A 19,115-nucleotide genomic window follows, 5' to 3' on the forward strand; every position below is an offset into this window, starting at 1 on the left:
CCATTTTGTTAGCTATTTAGCAGTCTTATGGTTTGAGCATATATTCTGTTCAGGAGCCTGTTGGTGTCAGACTTGATTCTCTGGTACCGCTTGCCATGCGGAAGCAGAGAGAAGAGTATGGCTGGCGTCTTTACCTTCCTTACACACCACACCACCTGATAGCGGGGTCCTGGATGGCAGGAAGCTCGGCCTCAGTCATGTAGCGCCATGCGATCAGTGGCGGTGCTGTTGCCATACCAAGCAACCTTACAATTAACTAATCCAACGCTCTAACCACCTGCTTCATTGCACTCCACGAGGAGCCTGCTGTTACGCGAATGAATAAACATAAGGTTTAAGACAGCCTTCCTATAGGCTGTTTTATCATCCCTGGTGATCAGGCCTACCACTATCTTGTCATCAGCAAACCTGAGTCGTGCGTGGCCACGCAGTCGTGGGTGAACGGGGAATACAGGAAAGTACAAAGCATGCCCCCGTATAGAGGGTCAGCGTGGCCGAGGTGATGTTGCCTACCCTCACTACCTGGGGTCTGACCATCAGGAACTCCAGGAAACAGTTGCAGAACGAGTCCTAGGGTCCAAATCTCGGTGACGAGCTTGGAAGGGACTATGGTGTTGAATGCTGAGCTATAGTCAATGAACAGCATTCTCACATAGGTATTCCTCTTATCTAGGTGGTAGAGAGTTTAGTGAGAGTAGAGGGAAAACTTAATGGAGAAGTGACTGTAAGTATTCTACTTTTCACTCTGCTGCCACAAAACCCTTAGGTATATAGACTTAACCTTCATATGAACAAATCACACCAAGCTCACCACGTTAGATAAATTGGTATATATCAGTCAGCCTTCAGGTATGAAAAGGTTGCTGGCAGATATGAAATCAGAAGTATTGTTATCAATTCGCTGGTTGTTTCTGTGGATAGTCTACTTTGTACACAAGAGGTAGCTGTTTGACATTATTCATTTGAAAACTCTGGGCTCTGGTGTTATACTGAAATCAATAGCAAAAATTGTCAAATTAAGTCTTATTTAAATGAAGTCATATTTAAAAGTTATAGATTTAGTTTTTAACAATGTACAGGCTTATCACGCAGATAATTTAGAAAACGTTGACACCTTCCACGTTGTTCATTATTTTACATAGAACGCATAGCCCCTAGTTGATTATCCCTTACTCATTACAGTACAAATTATAGACTCATATGTTTACTCTTTCCTTGCAATAGGAACCTCTGGATAAGAGAGAAAAAATAAATGTGTTCTGGATCTGATCTATCTTGAAAAAAATGTTCTTCACTTTTTCAAACACTACATTAATTATTCAATGTTCTTACGTCATACTTGAAAAGTACGGTAAATCCAATCAGCGACAAAAACCCGGCGTAATGTCCGCACGTCCCGCCCCTCTGGGGTATCTATTTATACAATATTTCTACACTGGTGTTTGACACGCACTAAAGACAGTGCGAGCTGTTGATAGAATAGATCATTACGGCTACTGCAACTTTTTGATAACAATTCGATGAAAGAAAATGCAAAGTCTTCATATTTGTAGATAGACATTTTGCGGCATACCATCATCTGAATCTCTTCAGTTAAATTTGACTGCAGCTTGAGAGTACATCATTTAGACGAGTTAGCGGCATAGTCACATTATTGCTGTCATCATATTTGACAGTGTTAAAAATCTGTATTGTCGCGCGAAGAAATGACAGAAGATACCAACATGACAGACAATGAGTATGAGACAACTAAAGAAACGGTTGCTGCGGAACCTGCGGAAGAGACACCAATGAAGTCATTTGAAAAGCGCCCGGACGAAGTTGAGGAGAATATTGAGAACGGGGGAAGCAACGGAAGCATCCAAGAGCAGGTCCCCGTCACTGCGGAGGAGCCTGAGTTCGAGCACCCAGAAGGAGGATGGGGGTGGGTGGTTATGCTGGCTGCCATGTGGTGCAATGGAGCGGTGTTCGGAATCCAGAACGCCTTTGGTATCCTGTTCATGTCCCTTCTGAAAGAATTCGGCTCAGCAGATGATGAGGACCTCAGGTTCAAAACAGGTGAGAAAAGTCCGCATAACGCGAGTAACCTAGCTAAATACTGTATTAGCGAGTTAGCTTGCATCAGCATGCATCATAAAATATTTGTATTACTTTCTGGCAGCATATCAACTTGTGACACTCATTTTCGTTCTTCCTGGTATGCTATCGTTGACTGGGACGAGTGAACGGCATACAGATCACACTAATGCAACAACGTTTAGAGAATGTCATTTACTATCAAACTAAATTTCCGATCTAATCACCTTTCCAGCTAGCACGGTCTAGATTGCTAACGTTATCTGGTGTCAGTCAGCGATTCGAGCGTGCCACATGGCTAGACAGTGCTTGAGTTGGAGGAAATGTATTTTTTTCAAGTCGGTTCACAGAAATTTACAAATTACGCTATGCCATAGAGACCTCTGATTATTCACTGTTAAGGGTTCATACACATCTTATCAGATGTGGGTCTCTTGGTGGGTCTCTATGTAGCCTACATGAAAAAAGTCAGCATTTATGTGGTGTTGACACTAGAAGGCTGATGGTCTCTGATCCCATGTAGGCCTTGCAGTTGTGCCCTTGATCAAGGCACTCAACCCCACACAAAGTAGAATAACTGCACTGTTAGGCTACTGTATAAAACGCATGTGGTCAACCCTCCATCTGGAGAGCTACTGGTGGTGCAGGCTTTTGATCCAACCCTGCTTATCAAGGTTCTGTTGTGCAGATGACGTTTACACAAAAAGGGTTCTCTCTTGCTTCATAGATGGAACCTTTTTTGATAGGGTAATTGGATCAGAACCCTAGAGGGTCTAATTCACTGAACTAAAATGGTTCCACATTGAATTATGGCTACTACTATTACAGTGCATTTGGAAATTATTCAGACCCCTTGACTTTTTCCACATTTTGTTACTTTAGCATTATTCTAAAAATGTTTTTTCTCTCATCAATCTACACACAATACCCCCATAATGAAAAGGCAAAAACAGGTTTTTAGACATTTATTAAAAAATTAAAAAACAATCATATTCAGACCCTTTACTCAGTACTTTGTTGAAGAACATTTGGCAGCTATTACAGCCTCAAGTTTTCGGTATAACACTACAAGCTTGGCACACCTGTATTTGGGGAGTTTCTCCCATTCTTCTCTGCAGATCCTCTCAAGCTCCATCAGGTTGGATGGAGAGCGTCGCTGTACTGATATTTTCAGGTTGCTCCAGAGATGTTCAGAGACATGTCCCGAAGCCACTCCTGCGTTGTCTTGGCTGTGTGCTTAGGGTCGTTGTCCTGTTGGAAGGTGAACCTTTGCCTGAGGTTCTGAGCACTCTGGAGCAGGTTTTTATCAAGGATCTCTCTGTGCTTTGCTCTGTTCATCTTTCCCTTGGTCCTGACTAGCCACTGAAAAACATCCCCACAGCATGATGCTGCCACCACCATGCTTCCCCGTAGGGATGGTGCCAGGCTTCCAAATGTGACGCTTGGCATTGAGGCCAAAGAGTTCAATCTTGTTTCTCATGGTCTGAGAGTCCTTTAGGTGCCTTTTGGCAAACTCCAAGTGGGCTGTCATTTGCCTTTTACTGAGGAGTGGCTTCCGTCTAGCCACTTTACCGTAAAGGCCTGATTGATGGAGTACTGCAGAGATGGGAGAACCTTCCAGAAGTACAACCATCTCCACAGAGGAACTCTGGAGCTCTGTCAGAGTGATCATCGGGTACTTGGTCACCTCCCTGACCAAGGCCCTTCTCCCGCTATAGGAAAAGGCCAGCTCTAGGAAAAGTCTAGGTGGTTACAAATTTCTTCCATTTAAGAATGATGGAGGCCACTGTGTTCTTGGGGACCTTCAATGCTGCAGAAATTGTTTGGTACCCTTCCCCAGATCTGTGCTTCGACACAATCCTGTCTCGGAGCTCTACAGACAATTACTTCGACCTCATGGTTGTTTTTTTTCTCTAACATGCAACTGTGGGACCTTTTGTATAGACCGGTATGTGCCTTTCCAAATCATGTCGCATCAATTGAATTTACCACAGGTGGACTCCAACCAAGTTGTAGAAATATCTCAAGGATGATCAATGGAAATAGGATGCACTCGAGCTCAATTTCGAGTCTCATAGCAATGGGTCTGAATACTTATGTAAATACGGTATGTTTTTTTATTTTTGTGTTTTTGCTTTGTCATTTTTTTAAATTATTTTTTAACCTTTTATTTAACCAGGCAAGTCAGTTAAGAACAAATTCTTATTTTCAATGACGGCCTAGGAACAGTGGGTTAACTGCCTGTTCAGGGGCAGAACGACAGATTTGTACCTCATCAGCTCGGGGGTTTGAGCTTGCAACCTTCCGGTTGCTAGTCCAGCGCTCTAACCACTAGGCTACCCTGCCGCCCCGTCATTGAAGAGTATTGTAGATTAATGAGACACAATATTTAATCAATTTTAGAATAAGGCTGTAACGTAACAAAATATGGAAAAAGTCAAGGGGTCTGAATAGTTTCCAAATGCACTGTGTGTAGCCTAGCATAGGGGAAGGGGTTTATTTCCACTCTCACTGATTCTCTGGCCAGTCTCCATGTGCATTGTGTATTCTTTGGCAGTTGCTCTTGAAAAGAAGCCCATGAAAGATTATCTCAATACATTTGGCTGTTCATAGTTAATGGATATACATTGCACTGCCATTTCATCCTCACAGTATTAGATAAGAAGAACCTCCTTTGTACAACACAGGCATAACATTTTGTGGGGTAGCCTTGAAACCGATGACCACAGCCCTGTCAGTTTCAGGGCCATTAAAAGGTTCAAACCTTTCTGGAAAATGTTCAGGCAGTGAGTGAGCATGCCCAGTGTGTGTTTTTCCTCTCCATGGCTAAAGGTTCACCTCAACCACATGGATAATGATCCCACGTTGTTCAACTGTCTTTAGCCACCTGTTGCTGATGTTATTTGGGTTTGAGAATTGGTTTCTGTTGACGTGTGATTTACATTTGTCCACGGTAATGGGTGAGAGGTGTGAGTAGGCTATTTCCCACTCTTTGATTAGGTTACGTGTTAAGGAGACTCATTTGTGTAGCCTATAACCTTTTCACACGGAAGGTCCTGTATCAAATATAGGATCAAAGCTGGGAAGATGCACTGTGCTTGGCAGTGTTAATCATCGTAGATTTGATTACCAAACAATCAGGAATCACCCATTTCCTAAAATTGACATTGCTGTGATTCTTAGGAAGATTTGCAGATCTAGATGATCCAGATCTAGGTGAATCACTACATTGATAGATGTATCAGATCTTGTTAACTGATAGCTACTAATCACAGCATTGTCACATTGTAATTATCACTCGACGCGATCACTCATTGGCCAAGTGATCACTCATTCCTTGATTTTCTTCAGTACAATTTCTTCTTCCTCAGTCTGAAATGAGTAGCCAGGATTGCATCAGCATGCTTCAAGTCCAGCTGTTGCCCTGCCTTCCACTTTCCCCAGTCGTAGTCCCTCTCCAGTTGTCAGAGGTCTCCTCTAGGGATATCCTGAGAGGAACATTATCCAGCTAGGCACACTGCCAGTAGCTTAAGGTCCCAGACAGAGGGGAGTTCATGGAGCCTTTGGCAACCCATATCATGTATATTTTACCTACAGTATACTGACGTATACTCATGTCTCTGTTACACTACTAGATGTTATTGCGGGTGTAGTAAAATGCTTGTGTTCCTAGCTCCAACAGTGCAGTTATATCTAACAATTCACAAAAATAAAAAAGCTAAAGTAAAAGAATGGAGTTAAGAGATATATCAATATTAGGACGACCAATGTCGGAGTGTCATTGACTAAAATACAGTAGAAATAGAATACAGTACATACATATGAGATGAGTAAAGCAGTATGTAAACATTACTAAAGTGACAAGTGATTCCATGTCTATGTATACAGGGCAGCAGCCTCTATGGTGCAGGGTTGAGTAACCGGGTGGTAGCCGACTAGTGATGGCTGTTTAACAGTCTGATGGCCTTAAGATATAAGCTGTTTTTCAGTCTCTCGATCCCAGCTTTGATGCACCTTTTACTGACCTCACCTTCTGGATGGTAGTGGGTTGAACAGGCAGTGGCTCTGGTGGTTGCTGTCCTTGATGATCTTTTTGGCCTTCCTGTGACATCAGGTGCTGCAGGTGCCCTGGATGGCAGGCAGTGTGCCCCCGGTGATGCGTTGGTCAGACCACACCACCCTCTGGAGAGCCCTGCAGTTGCGGGCAGTGCAGTTGCCGTACCAGGCAGTGATACAGCCCAACAAGATGCTCTCAATTGTGCATCTATATAAGTTTGTGAGGGTCTTAGGGGCCAAGCCAAATTTCTTTAGCCTCCTGAAGTTGAAAATAATTTGTTGCGCCTTCTTCAACACACACTGTCTGTGTGGGTGGACTATTTCAGATCGTCAGTGATGTGTACGCCAAGGATCTTGAATCTTTTCACCTTCTCTACTGCGGTCCCATCGATGGGGGTGTGCTCCTCGGCTGTCCTGAAGTTCACGATCAGGTCCTTCATTTTGTTGACGTTGAGGGAGAGGTTATTTGCCTGGCACCACTTCGCCAAGGGCCCCCACCTCCTCCCTGTAGGCTCCCTGTAGGCTGTCTCCTCATTGTTACTGAATATCATACAATGCACATTTGGTCATCAATGCCCCTCCTATTACTGTCAATACTGTTTACAAGTCTTCTCCTACACATACATTGCTTATCATATCCTGCCACATCTTACACAATCTACTGCAAATCTAATGGTTTCTCCCTCCCTCCTTTCCCTGTTCTCAGTTTCAGTGGTCACAAGTTGTCTGCCACAGTTCCTTGTCTGCTAACAGGTCCTCTTTTCCTATGCACATACATTTAAGAATACTGTTAGTTATTGTCTTACCATTTCTTTAAACGTATAAATCATTTAGTCATTATCTTACCTTCATAAACATATAGATCATATGGATTTCTATAACACCTTCATGTCTTAACCTTTCTAGCGCAGGCTCGACAACATTCCGCTGAAAAGGCAGCGCACAAAATTCCAAAATATTTTTTAGAAATATGGAACTTTCACACATTATCAAGTCCAATACAGCAAATGAAAGATAAACATCTTGTTAATCTACCCATCGTGTCTGATTTAAAAAATGCTTTACAGCTAAAGCACAACATATGATTATGTTAGATCACCGCCAAGTCGAAAAAACACAGCCATTTTCCATCCAAAGATAGGAGTCACAAAAAACAGAAATATAGTTAAAGTTAATCATTAACCTTTGATCTTCATCAGATGACACTCATAGGACATCATGTAACACATGTATGTTTTGTTCGATAATGTGCATATTTATATCCAAAAATCTTTTTACATTGGCGCATTATGTGCAGTAATGTTTTGATTCCAAAACATCCGGTGATTTTAGCAGAAATACTCATAATAAACATTGATAAAAGATACTAGTGTTATTCACAGAATTAAAGACCCTTCTCCTTAATGCAACCGCTGTGTCAGATTTCAAAAAACTTTACGGAAAAAGCATAATCTGAGAACGGATCTTAGAACCCAAAACAGCCAGAGGAATAGCCGCAATTTTGGAATCAACAAAGTTAGAAACAACACCATAAATATTCACTTACCTTTGATCTTCATCAGAAGCCACTCCCAGGAATCCCAGTCCAACAATAACTTTGTTCCATAAAGTTCCATAATGTATGTCCAAATAGCCACTTGTTAGCGTGTTCAGACCAGTAATCCAACTTCATGAGGCGCGAGCATTTCATCCAGACAAAAACTTGAAAAGATCCATTACAGTCCTTTAGAAACATGTCAAACTAATTATGGAATCAATTGTGAGGATGTTTTTAACATAAAACATCAATGTTCCAACCGGAGAATTCCTGTCTTCAGAAAAATCACTGGAACGTGAGGTAACTCTGTCGGGAACGCGTGTCATGAGACTGAGGCTCTCTGCCAGACCACTGACTCAAACAGGACTCATGAGCCCCCCTTTTATAGTAGAATCCTCATTCAACTTTCAAAAAAGTTGACATCTAGTGGAAGCCCTAGGAAGTGCAACCTAATCCATATCTCAATGTGTACTTGGTAGGCAAACCTTTGAAAAACTACAAACCTCAGATGTCCCACTTCCTGGTTGGATTTTTCTCAGGTTTTCACCTGCCATATGAGTTCTATTATACTCACAGACATCATTCAAACAGTTTTAGAAACTTCGTCAGAGTGTTTTCTATCCAATACTAATAATAATATGCATATATTAGCATCTGGGACAGAGTAGGAGGCAGTTCACTCTGGGCACGCTATTCATCCAAAAGTGAAAATGCTGCCCCCTATCCCAAAAAGGTTAAAGTAATGATGGACTGTCATTTCTCTTTGCTTATTTGAGCTGTTCTTGCCATAATATGGACTTGGCCTTTTACCAAATAGGGCTATCTTCTGTATACCACCCCTACCATGTCACAACACAACTGATTGGCTCAAATGCATTCAGAAGGAAAGAAATTCCACAAAATAACTTACGTTGCAGCCTTATTCTAATATTGATTAAATCGGTTTTCTTCCTCTTCAGTCTACACACAATAACCCACAATGACAAAACAAAAACAGGTTTTTAGAAATTATGGCAAAGAAATTAACTGAAATATTGCATTTACATAAGTATTCAGACCCATTACTCAGTACTTTGTTGAAGCACCCTTGGCAGCGATTACAGCCTTGAGTCTTCTTGAGTATGACGCTACAAGCTTGGCACACCTGTATTTGGGGAGTTTCTCCCATTCTTCTCTGCAGATCCTCTCAAGCTCTGTCAGATTGGATGGGGAGTGTCGCTGCACAGCTATTTTCAGGTCTCTCTTGATGTTCGATCAGGTTCAAGTCCGGGCTCTGGCTGGGCCACTCAAGGACATTCAAAGACATGTCCCGAAGCCTCTCCTGCGTTATCTTGGCTGTGTGGTTAGGGTCATTGTCCTGTTGGAAGGTAAATCTTTGACCCAGTTTGAGGTCCTGAGCACTCTGGAGCAGGTTTAAAAAATAAAATCAGGGATCTCTCTGTGCTTTGCTCCATCCATCTTTCCCTTAATCATGACAAGTCTCCCAGTCTCTGCCGCTAAAAAACATCCCCACAGCGTGATGCTGCCACCACCATTTTCACCATAGGGATGGTGCCAGGTTTCAAGCCAAAGAGTTCTATCTTTGTTTCATCAGACCAGAGATTCTCAGGGTCTGAGAGTCCTTTAGGTGCCTTTTGACAAACTCCAAGCTGCCTGTCATGTGCCTTCTTTTTTTACTGAGGAGTGGCTTCCATCTGGCCACTCTACCATAAAGGCCTGATTGGTGGAATGCTGCAGAGATGGAAGAACCTTTCAGAAGGACAACCATCTCCACAGAGGAATCCTGGAGCTCTTTCAGAGTGACCATCAGGTTCTTGGTCACCTCCCTGACCAAGGCCCTTCTCCCCCAATTCCTCAGTTTGGCTGGGTGGCCAGCTCTAGGAAGGGTCTTGGTGGTTCCAAACTTCTTCCTTTTAAGAATGATTGAGGCCACTGTGTTCTTGGGGACCTTCAATGCTGCAGACATTTTTTGGTACCCTTCCACGGATCTGTGCCTCAACACAATCCTGTCTCGGAGCTCAACGGGCAATTCCTTTGACCTCATGGCTTGGTTTTTGCTCTGACATGCAGTCAACAGTGGGACCTTATATAGACGTGTGTGCCTTTCCAAATCATGTCAGATCAATTGAATTTACCACAGGTGGACTCCAATAAGGTTGAAGAATCATTTCAAAGATGATAAAAGGAAATAGGATGCACCTGAGCTCAATTTTGAGTCTCATAGCAAAGGGTCTAAATACTCATGTAAATTTAGTTCAGTTTTTATTTGTAATTTGTAATACATGTCTATAAACCTGTTTTCTGCTCTGTCATTATGGGGTATTGTGTGTAGATTGAGGAAATAAATGTATTGAATCCCTTTTTAGAATAAGGCTGTAATGTAACAAAATGTGAAAAAGTCAAGGGGTCTGAATACTTTACGAATGCAAAATAAATACCTTGTCATTGTCGTGTCCAGATTTCAGTTTCCATTTAGGGATGGATCGAAATTAACAGAATGGTTACCTGGAGGAAAATGGGGGCTGGTCATGCTTTTTCAATTTCAGTCAAGGGGAGGGATTAGTCACTTATTTCAGATGTTTAAAAAAAATACATTTGCAAACATTTCTAAAAGTACATTTTTGTTTTCTCATTATGGGGTATTGTGTGTAGATTAAGGATTTAAAAAAAATCTATTTTAGAATAAGGCTGTAACGTAACAAAATGTGGAAAAGGTCAAGGGGTCTGAATACTTTCTGAATGCACTGTAACTAGATATAGCCTTCATGTAAGACTCCACTGAAGCTGGAGTCTTATATCTCCCGCTCTAACTTTAAGCATCAGCTGTCAGAGCAACTTACCGATCATTGCACCTGTACACAGCCCCTCTGTAAATAGCCCACCCAACTACCTCATCCCCATATTGTTATTTATTTTTTTGATCCTTTGCACCCCAGTATCTGTACTTGCATATTCATCTTCTGCACATCTATCACTCCAGTGTTTAATTGCTAAATTGTAATTATTTCACCACTATGGCCTATTTATTGCCTTACCTCCCTAATCTTACTACATTTGCCAACACTGTATATATATTTTTCTATTGTGTTTTTGACTAAGTTTGTTTATCCCATGTGTAACTCTGTGTTTGTCACACAGCTTTGCTTTATCTTGGCCAGGTCACAGTTGTAAATGAGAACTTGTTCTCAACTGGCCCACATGCTTAAATAAAGGTAAAATAAAATGTAGCTTTCTGTGTGTTTAACACAATAATAAATGAGTGAACAACGGTTTCCCCACGAATGTGTTTGCAATTGCATGCGCGCTGGTGTTGGGACCGCAGGAGTAGCTGCAGTGAGAGTGCTGTGGTAAAGTGCACCTTGGCGGAAGCGTTTGCGCTAAATATACTCCCTTTACGGCACTGCTTTGCTTCTAAGTAGAGGAAGTGTAAGGAAAGGCCGATTGGAGGGAGGCCCATTTGCCTTGACAGGATGCGTGGATGTTAATTTGACACACCACCAATCACAGGAGGTTGGTGGCACTTTTTAATTGGGGTGGACGGGCTCGTGGAAATGGCTGAAGTGGAATGGTATCATATACATGGAAACCTTGTGTTTGGTGCTGTTCCAGCCATTATTATGAGCTGTCCTCCCTTAGACTTTTTCCACATTTTGTTGTGTTACAGACCAAATTTAAAATGGATTAAACTGAGATGTTGTGTCACTGGCCTACACACAGCACCCCATAACGCCAAAGTGGACTTGAGTCAATAAGTATTCAACCCCTTTGTTATGGCAAGCCTAAATAAGTTCAGGAGGAGAAAATAGCTTAAAGTCACATGTAGCAAGGACACACTCTATGTACAATCATAGTGTTTAACATGAATTTTGAATGACAACCAAATCTCTGTACCCCACACGTGTCTGTGTCTGTCTGTCTGTCTGAAATAAAAAAAGTGAGAATATATTTTGATTGAATTCAGGCTGTAACACAACAAAATGTGGAATAAGTTGAGGGGTATGAATACTTTCTGAAGGCTCTGTAGTTGCACTTTCAGGCCCATATGCCATCTTGATTGGGCTGTTTATATAGTATTGAATAACATTTTATTATTTTGAGTTGATTTTCAGAAATGCAGAAGGCTAGCCTACATGTAGGCATGCTGAATGAACCTGTCTATTTCTCATCTGATGCATCGCCCATAAAGCATTAGTGACGGTACTGGCAGGGAGGGTTTAGAGTGCACTGAGTGCGTCACTGAGTAACTACCACCCTTCTTCATCAGGACATGACCCTATGTATCTGGAGACCGCAGACATGGGGTTTATCGTACTCAAGACATGCTGGCATACATCTCCAAGGCTCGACAATGCAGCCACAAACTGTCCTGCTCAGTGCTCCCCAGTTAAATCTCCTCCCTTTTATGAAAAATATGGTAGATAACGATAGCAGGTCTAGGCTTATTCTGGATGAATGAAAATTCAGCATGCATGTATGTTGTATTGATCATATCTGGGATGCTTGCCATTATAAGATGTGCTCTAATTCCACAGCACTGTGCATGACTAAAACTTTATATTGAGCCACAGACCGGGTTATAAAGTTTGCTGGACTGGCCCTGCTTAGTTATGTAGATATGGGCCTCCAAGAAATTCACTATAAAATAAATGATTGCTGCTATTCAGGCCTCCTTGATGTTTAAACTAGCAGACCTGTATTTTTCAGTTGCCAGCCTGCAATCTTTCATATCGACTGAAGAGTTTTTGAGGTGTAAAATGCATGCCATGTTCTTCGAATTATCATAGTCTGTTCAGTTGACATTAAGGTGGTTTGGATTGGAACCAAGTGCACTCAAAGGATTAGGAACCGTATTGGGAAAGCCAGTGTGAATGATGCAAATATTAGCTTAGAGTAAATTGACCACTGCTCCTACCAGGGCAGAGCAGAACATTATCTCTAAACGCATATTTGGCTTGGTGGTAGTTGTGGTGGTTTTTTAAAAAAAATTTATATTTTTTTTAACCTTTTATTTTACTAGGCAAGTCAGTTAAGAACAAATTCTTATTTTCAATGACGGCCTAGGAACAGTGGGTTAACTGCCTGTTCAGGGGCAGAACGACAGATTTGTACCTTGTCATTTTGGTCATTAGATGATCTTCGTTCTCAGTGATGATATGTAGTTCATTAGGGAAATGGGAATTTATGGCATGCATACCAGGGCCTGTTTAATTTCAATTGGACATGTTGAAATGTGGCTTCATCCTGAAATTGCCAATGCAATTCTTTGAAAGTGGTGAATGAGAATTCCAAAGCACATGCCCAAGCATGTTTATTCTCCTATTGAGTAGCAATGCATTAATTTGGCTGTACCCCAGGAAGAGTAGCTGCTTCCTTGGCAGCAAATACAACTAGCAATGCTGATGTTGAAGGACGGGTGTCTAGATTTAGCCCTAGATGGCACTAGATTTGTCCTTTTTCACTTTTCTATTTATGGCACACCTCATATAAAAGAGCTTGAACTGCTATGTCAGCGGAATAAATGCATTTTAAGCCCAGAGAAAAAAGCTAATCATTTAACCTCAGCATTCAACTTCAACCTGACTATTGGCCTAAATATTGGCCAGCAGTTTTGTTCAAAACTTTTTTTGCCTGGATGTAGGGACTGTGAAAACAATGCCAGCCTCTCTTGGCCACTGTGACTCATTTGTCGTAAGGCTTAACCATATCAGTCTGACCCTTGGCCAGGTTAGTTGGTCATCAATGTGGGTCATAGACAACAATTGCAGCACAGTGGCAGATATCATGGCATTTCCCCAGAGCTGTCAAAATCTATATGAAAACCCTTTTTAATCCAATTAATATGGTCCTGTGTACCGCCACAAATGGGGGGCAGTGGTAAACCCCTTTCCTTTGGCTCTTAGACCTCCTGGTGAAAGCAGAATGAAAGCCGCTTGATGCCAATTCAGCTTGCCCGCTGAGAAGGATAAACAGATGATTAGTGGTAAAAGCTGTGAGAGGACGGATCAAAGATCAGGTGGTCTAAACTCATGGTGTGTGTGTGACAGGTGCGTCCCTGGCAGTAGATGATCCTAACACCCATGTCCGGTTGTCATGAGGAGGACATGTTTATTCATGGTGAGGGGTCTCTCTCCGCTGGAGAGGGCAGCTAGGCTACACTATAAAAAGAAAAGGTTCCTGGAGTATCCTTTTAGGAGTTCATCAAATTGAAACTGTGTGGGAACCCCTATAAGTTCGTCAAAGAATGCCTTTTAATAAATCCTCAAATCACCTTTTGGTGTTAAACTACCCCCTTTAATATTTTTCAAATATATATATATATCTTTTTTTAAATGATACCCATAACAATAACACTATTTTTGTTGTCAGTGTTTATGATTTTAGCGGCGAAGCAGAATTTAAAAAATGTAAATGTGAGGTAAACTCCCAGCAGAGCCCAAGTCACCTTTGTACAGTATATCCTCTGGCGTGTCGAAGTTAACGTTCTCAGTATCCATAGCCAGAATGATTTTTGCAGTGCATGGTGATCGAACAGGTTTCCTGTTACATTTATCAGAGGTGTAGGGAGGATGACGTTTGTGAAAAAAAGTAATTTTACAGATGTTCAACAAAACATGCACATGATAGTTATTCATACCTTGGTTTTTGTGGTAAATGTGAATGAAAAAAAACTGTTTTGATAATGATTTGAATACACATACTGTACCTTGTCCATAATGTAGAGGTCTATGAGATATTCATTGAAGAGGCAAGGGAGGATGATGGTAAATGTGATCGGCATAATATACAAATTTAACTTTTGTATGCCTCCTTGTCTGTATGCCTCCTCGTCTGTATACCTACAGACACAAAGTGAGCAGTTCAGTCATCTGCACCCAATACAGCAGACCTTCAACATATTCTTATAGCGTACAGTACATATTCTTACCTCTTTGTTGTTTGGTGTCCATTTGCTGTTTTAGAAAGATTTGCACAAATATGAACAGATGGATGGTATCATCACAAAACAATATCAATTTTAGATCATACAAGGGAAAAACCTTACCTTAACTGAAAAATGTAAAGATCTCCATAATTTAAGTGCCTACACCTACTGTCCTTTCAAATCCAAATCCAAATGTTTCAGTTGGGCTGCAAGAACCCCCAACAACTAAGGATGTTCCTCGATGAACCCCACCTTCTATGGGGTTCTAGGAAGAACATTTTTGGGGCCATTTTCAGTGCCAAGAACCCCAAGATTCTTAGAGGAACCCTTGTTGAACCCCTCATTTTTTGAGTGTAGGCTGTACTGACCAGTTACTGTTGGTTTGACGGGGGAGTTGCTCCCTCCAGCAGGCCTCTAGTCTAGCACTGTCTCTGCTCCTCTGCCATAAGTTAGCTGTCTCACTTGTCTCTTCATGTTAGCCTGTAAATGTGCCCAGGAAAATCTAATACTTTACATCAAATAACAGCCTAACTGACTTCACTCATAAGAAGGAAATATGTTTTGAGGATAGATTCCGTTGTATAGGCAACAAAAAGCTTTTGATGCGTTATTAGGCTATAGCTTATAAAACCTTTACATCACACACAAAGCATTTTTGCCCACCACGGTGAGAGGATTAATAATACTGTAGTGCCTACTCATTTATTTAGCAAAATCCTACAGAGGTGGTCCTCATACCTCAGCTCCAGTCCTCTATGACCCCACTGAACCCATATGAACTTGCAATAGCAATTTACTTCAGCAGCATGTAGAAGCAAGGCCCTCCACCCAGTCCACAAATTCTCCACCAATTCCACACTCACAGTGGTGGGCAAAGTGTGCAGGCCTACATGTTATTTTTAGGGATCACTTCAAAGTTGATTAGTGTGTGTTAAGAGGCGAGACAAATCTTTGTACCGTTATATTGTGTGGTCTTATAGTCGTCATCCTGTCATGATGATGAGGAGGTAAATATTCTGCCATAGCCTCAAAGCAGCTCAGTATTTAATACTTTACCATAATCCTTAAGGAGATTTACTTAAAAGACCCTGACCTTTTCTGTGCATTGTGGTGCCAAGCACATGCTGTCTTTTCACATCCATTCCACGTCTCAAATCAAATTTTATTTGTCACATCCACCGAAAACAACGGGTGTAGACGTTACCGTGAAATGCTTGCTTACAAGCCCTTCCCAATGATGCAGAGTAAAAAATAAATAATATAGTAACACAAGGAATAAAATACACAAGAATGAAGCTGTATGCAGGGAGTGGCAGTAGCAGATCAATGTGCAAGGGTACGAGGTATTTGAGGTAGATATGTAAATCAAGGCATGGTAACGTGATTAGGCATCAGAATAGATAATAATACAAGTATCTACCTTCTCCATTTCCACCCCACTAACAGTGACCCCAGAGTACCCCTAAGTATCATCCCTTAAAAAGAGATCATGTTTTTAATCTATAATATGGATAAATATCCCTTCAGGAAGGACCATATATATTATTTTCACCACATGCAATCCACTCCAGAGGAATTCAGTACCTTGTACACAGTAAATACATCTGCGTGTTCTTCAGTCTTTCTTGGATGTTCTCGCTATAAGGACCTATGGTGTGATTTAGAGTGAGGTCTGTGTCAGGCTGGTGCTGTCACGTGGTAACATGGTTTACTCCCCTACACAGTACTCACTGTACCAAATCTGAACACAAGGAAGCTTAGCACAGTTGGAACGTCGATCAGCCTATCACGGCGTGGGATGTTGGGGCGTAGGGAGCAACAAGCTAAGGGCCAGCCCCCTGCCAGGTTACTGGCCTTCACATCTGTGTAATGTGCTTGGGCTCTCTTGCCTCACTCTCTTTCACTCCCCTAAAGGAATGCCAGATGGGGTTATTGCTAGGCCCTATGCCAAAAGTAAAAGTATGCCATAGAGTAGCTGTAAACAACCTTTGGGTTAGTCAGGCAAACCGCTAAAAGTCCCAAAGAGTGTTACTGTTTTAATGAATCGGAAGTTCAACCCGAATTGACACTCAGCTAAAGTAAACAGGTATTCATATTCATGAATATGACGCTGATATTGTTTTGCCTAGCTATGAATCTAAAACAAAAACAGACAGGGAGACGGATGAGATGACGCTGATAAATGTTTTTTGTTTGGATGTGAAATTCACACACATTGACGACAACTGAACTTCACTCAAGGGTTGAACTGAAAATATTATTTTGTTATCACTCCCAGTCAGACCCAACTGTGCTTATCTACATTTGATAGGAGTTGCCATGACTTCTCCCTGGGTGTTTTAACTGGCTACAGTGTGAAGGGTCTGACAGGCCAATGACCTGCTGGAATCCAGTCTAAGTTTCCAAGTTTCAAGTTTTAATGTCACATGCACAAGTACAGTGAAATAAATGCCTACGAACTGAAAGGCATTTCACTGTACTTGTGCATCCAACACTAGACCTGCTGTGCATTAATTGGTGTGCGGGTCAGCTGTTTGTTCACCTGCACCCGCCCACAATTGCTAATAATGCATCCACAACCGCCCGACTATATGTGAATATCTGAGACCCGACCCTAACCCACTAATATAGAAAAGGAACTGTAGGCTACAGTCAGATGGCGAAACGAGGGTTTATTTATTTTTTTTGCGTGTTTTTTTGTGTGTGTGAATTTGACCCCCTTTTTCTACCCGTTTTCTCCCCAATTTCGTGGTATCCAATTGTTTAGTAGCTCGTCTTATCTTAGTCTCATCGCTACAACTCCCGTACGGGCTCGAGAGAGACGAAGGTTGAAAGTCATGCATCCTCCGATACACAACCCAACCAAGCTGCACTGCTTCTTAACACAGTGCGCATCCAACCCGGAAGCCAGCCGAGGAAACACCGTGCACCTGACAACCTTGGTTAGCGCGCACTACGCCCGGCCCGCCACAGGACTCGCTGGTGCGCGATGAGACAAGGACATACCTACCGGCCAACCCCTCCCTAACCCGGGCAACGCTAGGCCAATTGTGCATCGCCCACGGACCTCCTGGTCGCAGCCGGTTACGACAGAGCCTGGGCGCGAACCCAGAGTCGCTGGTGGCACAGGAAATGAGGGTTTCTGCAGGATTTATTTTTCTCTTCTGATTTTGATATCTTTCTGCTTATAATTTCCAAAATTTTGGTAGGCTATTTGTTAGTCAACTTGTCTATATTGGATACATGCAGCATCTCTTCTCTCATATGTTGCCCTAGAAGACTAAATAAACCCTTGCTCACCAGAATAATGTCAGAAATCGATAGAATGACTGCTTCAATCTGGCAAAGATCTCTGTTTCTTTTGCAGAGAAAAGACCTTTTAGGGACCTGGGAGAAAATACAATAACTTTAAAAAACAAAACAGGAAAGATTTTCTGTGCAGTTTGACTGTTTGTAAGGAAATAAAAAGCTGTGAAAATGACCCAATATGTTTCTGAAAATCTTTCAGTTTGGCTTGGATGCATATTCAACGTGGTTGAAATAGCTTTTAGGATGTTGATAAAGATATCATCTGTAGAGGTGCTAACTGTGCATTCACATTCTCTCAAGATGCTGAATGAAAGTAATCATATTTCTCCACTCCTGTTCCAGAGTTAATATTTAGCCTACATTTGATGTATCATTGTACTGCAAGAAATGCTTAATTTTGCAGGAGTTAATATGAAGGCTATGTGAGAGGTTATAAACCGGCAGTCAGTGTCTGGATTTTATTTTCCATTTAGGGATGGATCGAAATTTACATAATGGTTACCTGGAGGAAAATAGGGGAGGGTCATGCTTTTTCAATTTCATTCAAGGGGGGGGGGTCATATAATTTGTAATTCATGAAATGTAAATATTTCTCACTGTTTTAAAATTAGTTGCTTATTTCGCTATTTGCAGTTGTAGTCGGAAGTTTACATACACTTAGGTTGGAGTCATTTAAAACTCATTTTTCAACCACTCCACAAATTTCCAAACGTCTGAAGGTACCATGTACATCTGTACAAACAATAGTACATAAGTATAAACACTATGGGACCATGCAGCTGTCATACCGCTCAGGAAGGAGACGTGTTCTGTCTCTCAGCGATGATTTGCACCAAAGTACGTTCAATCTCAGAACAACAGCAAAGGACCTTGTGAAGATGTTGGATGAAACGGGTACAAAAGTAGCTATATTCACAGTAAAACCAGTCCTATATCGACATAACCTGAAAGGCCGCTCAGCAAGGAAGAAGCCACTGCTCCAAAACTGCCATTAAAAAAGCCAGACTACGGTTTGCAACTGCACATGGGGACAAAGATCATACTTTTTGGAGAAATGTCCTCTGGTCTGATGAAAGAAAAATAGAACTGTTTGGCCATAATGACCATCGTTATGTTTGGAGGAAAAAGGGGGAGGCTTGCAAGTCGAAGAACACCATCCCATCCGTGAAGCACAGGGGCGGCAGCATTATGTGGGGGTGCTTTGCTGCAGGAGGG

General features: G+C 41.8%; 1 protein-coding gene across 1 annotated transcript in view; it reads left to right on the plus strand.

Moving 5' to 3' along the window:
* Positions 1–1,438: 1,438 nt before the first annotated feature.
* LOC135506045 (monocarboxylate transporter 10-like) overlaps positions 1,439–19,115 on the plus strand; it is a 76,349-nt gene continuing 58,672 nt past the window's right edge. The window contains exon 1 of the mRNA XM_064925412.1: positions 1,439–2,058. Within this exon, the coding sequence (XP_064781484.1) occupies positions 1,707–2,058 (352 nt within the window). The 5' untranslated portion in view covers positions 1,439–1,706. The remainder of the gene's footprint in view (positions 2,059–19,115) is intronic.

This window comes from Oncorhynchus masou, chromosome 19, assembly GCF_036934945.1.
Source record: "Oncorhynchus masou masou isolate Uvic2021 chromosome 19, UVic_Omas_1.1, whole genome shotgun sequence".
Lineage (NCBI taxonomy): Eukaryota > Metazoa > Chordata > Actinopteri > Salmoniformes > Salmonidae > Oncorhynchus > Oncorhynchus masou.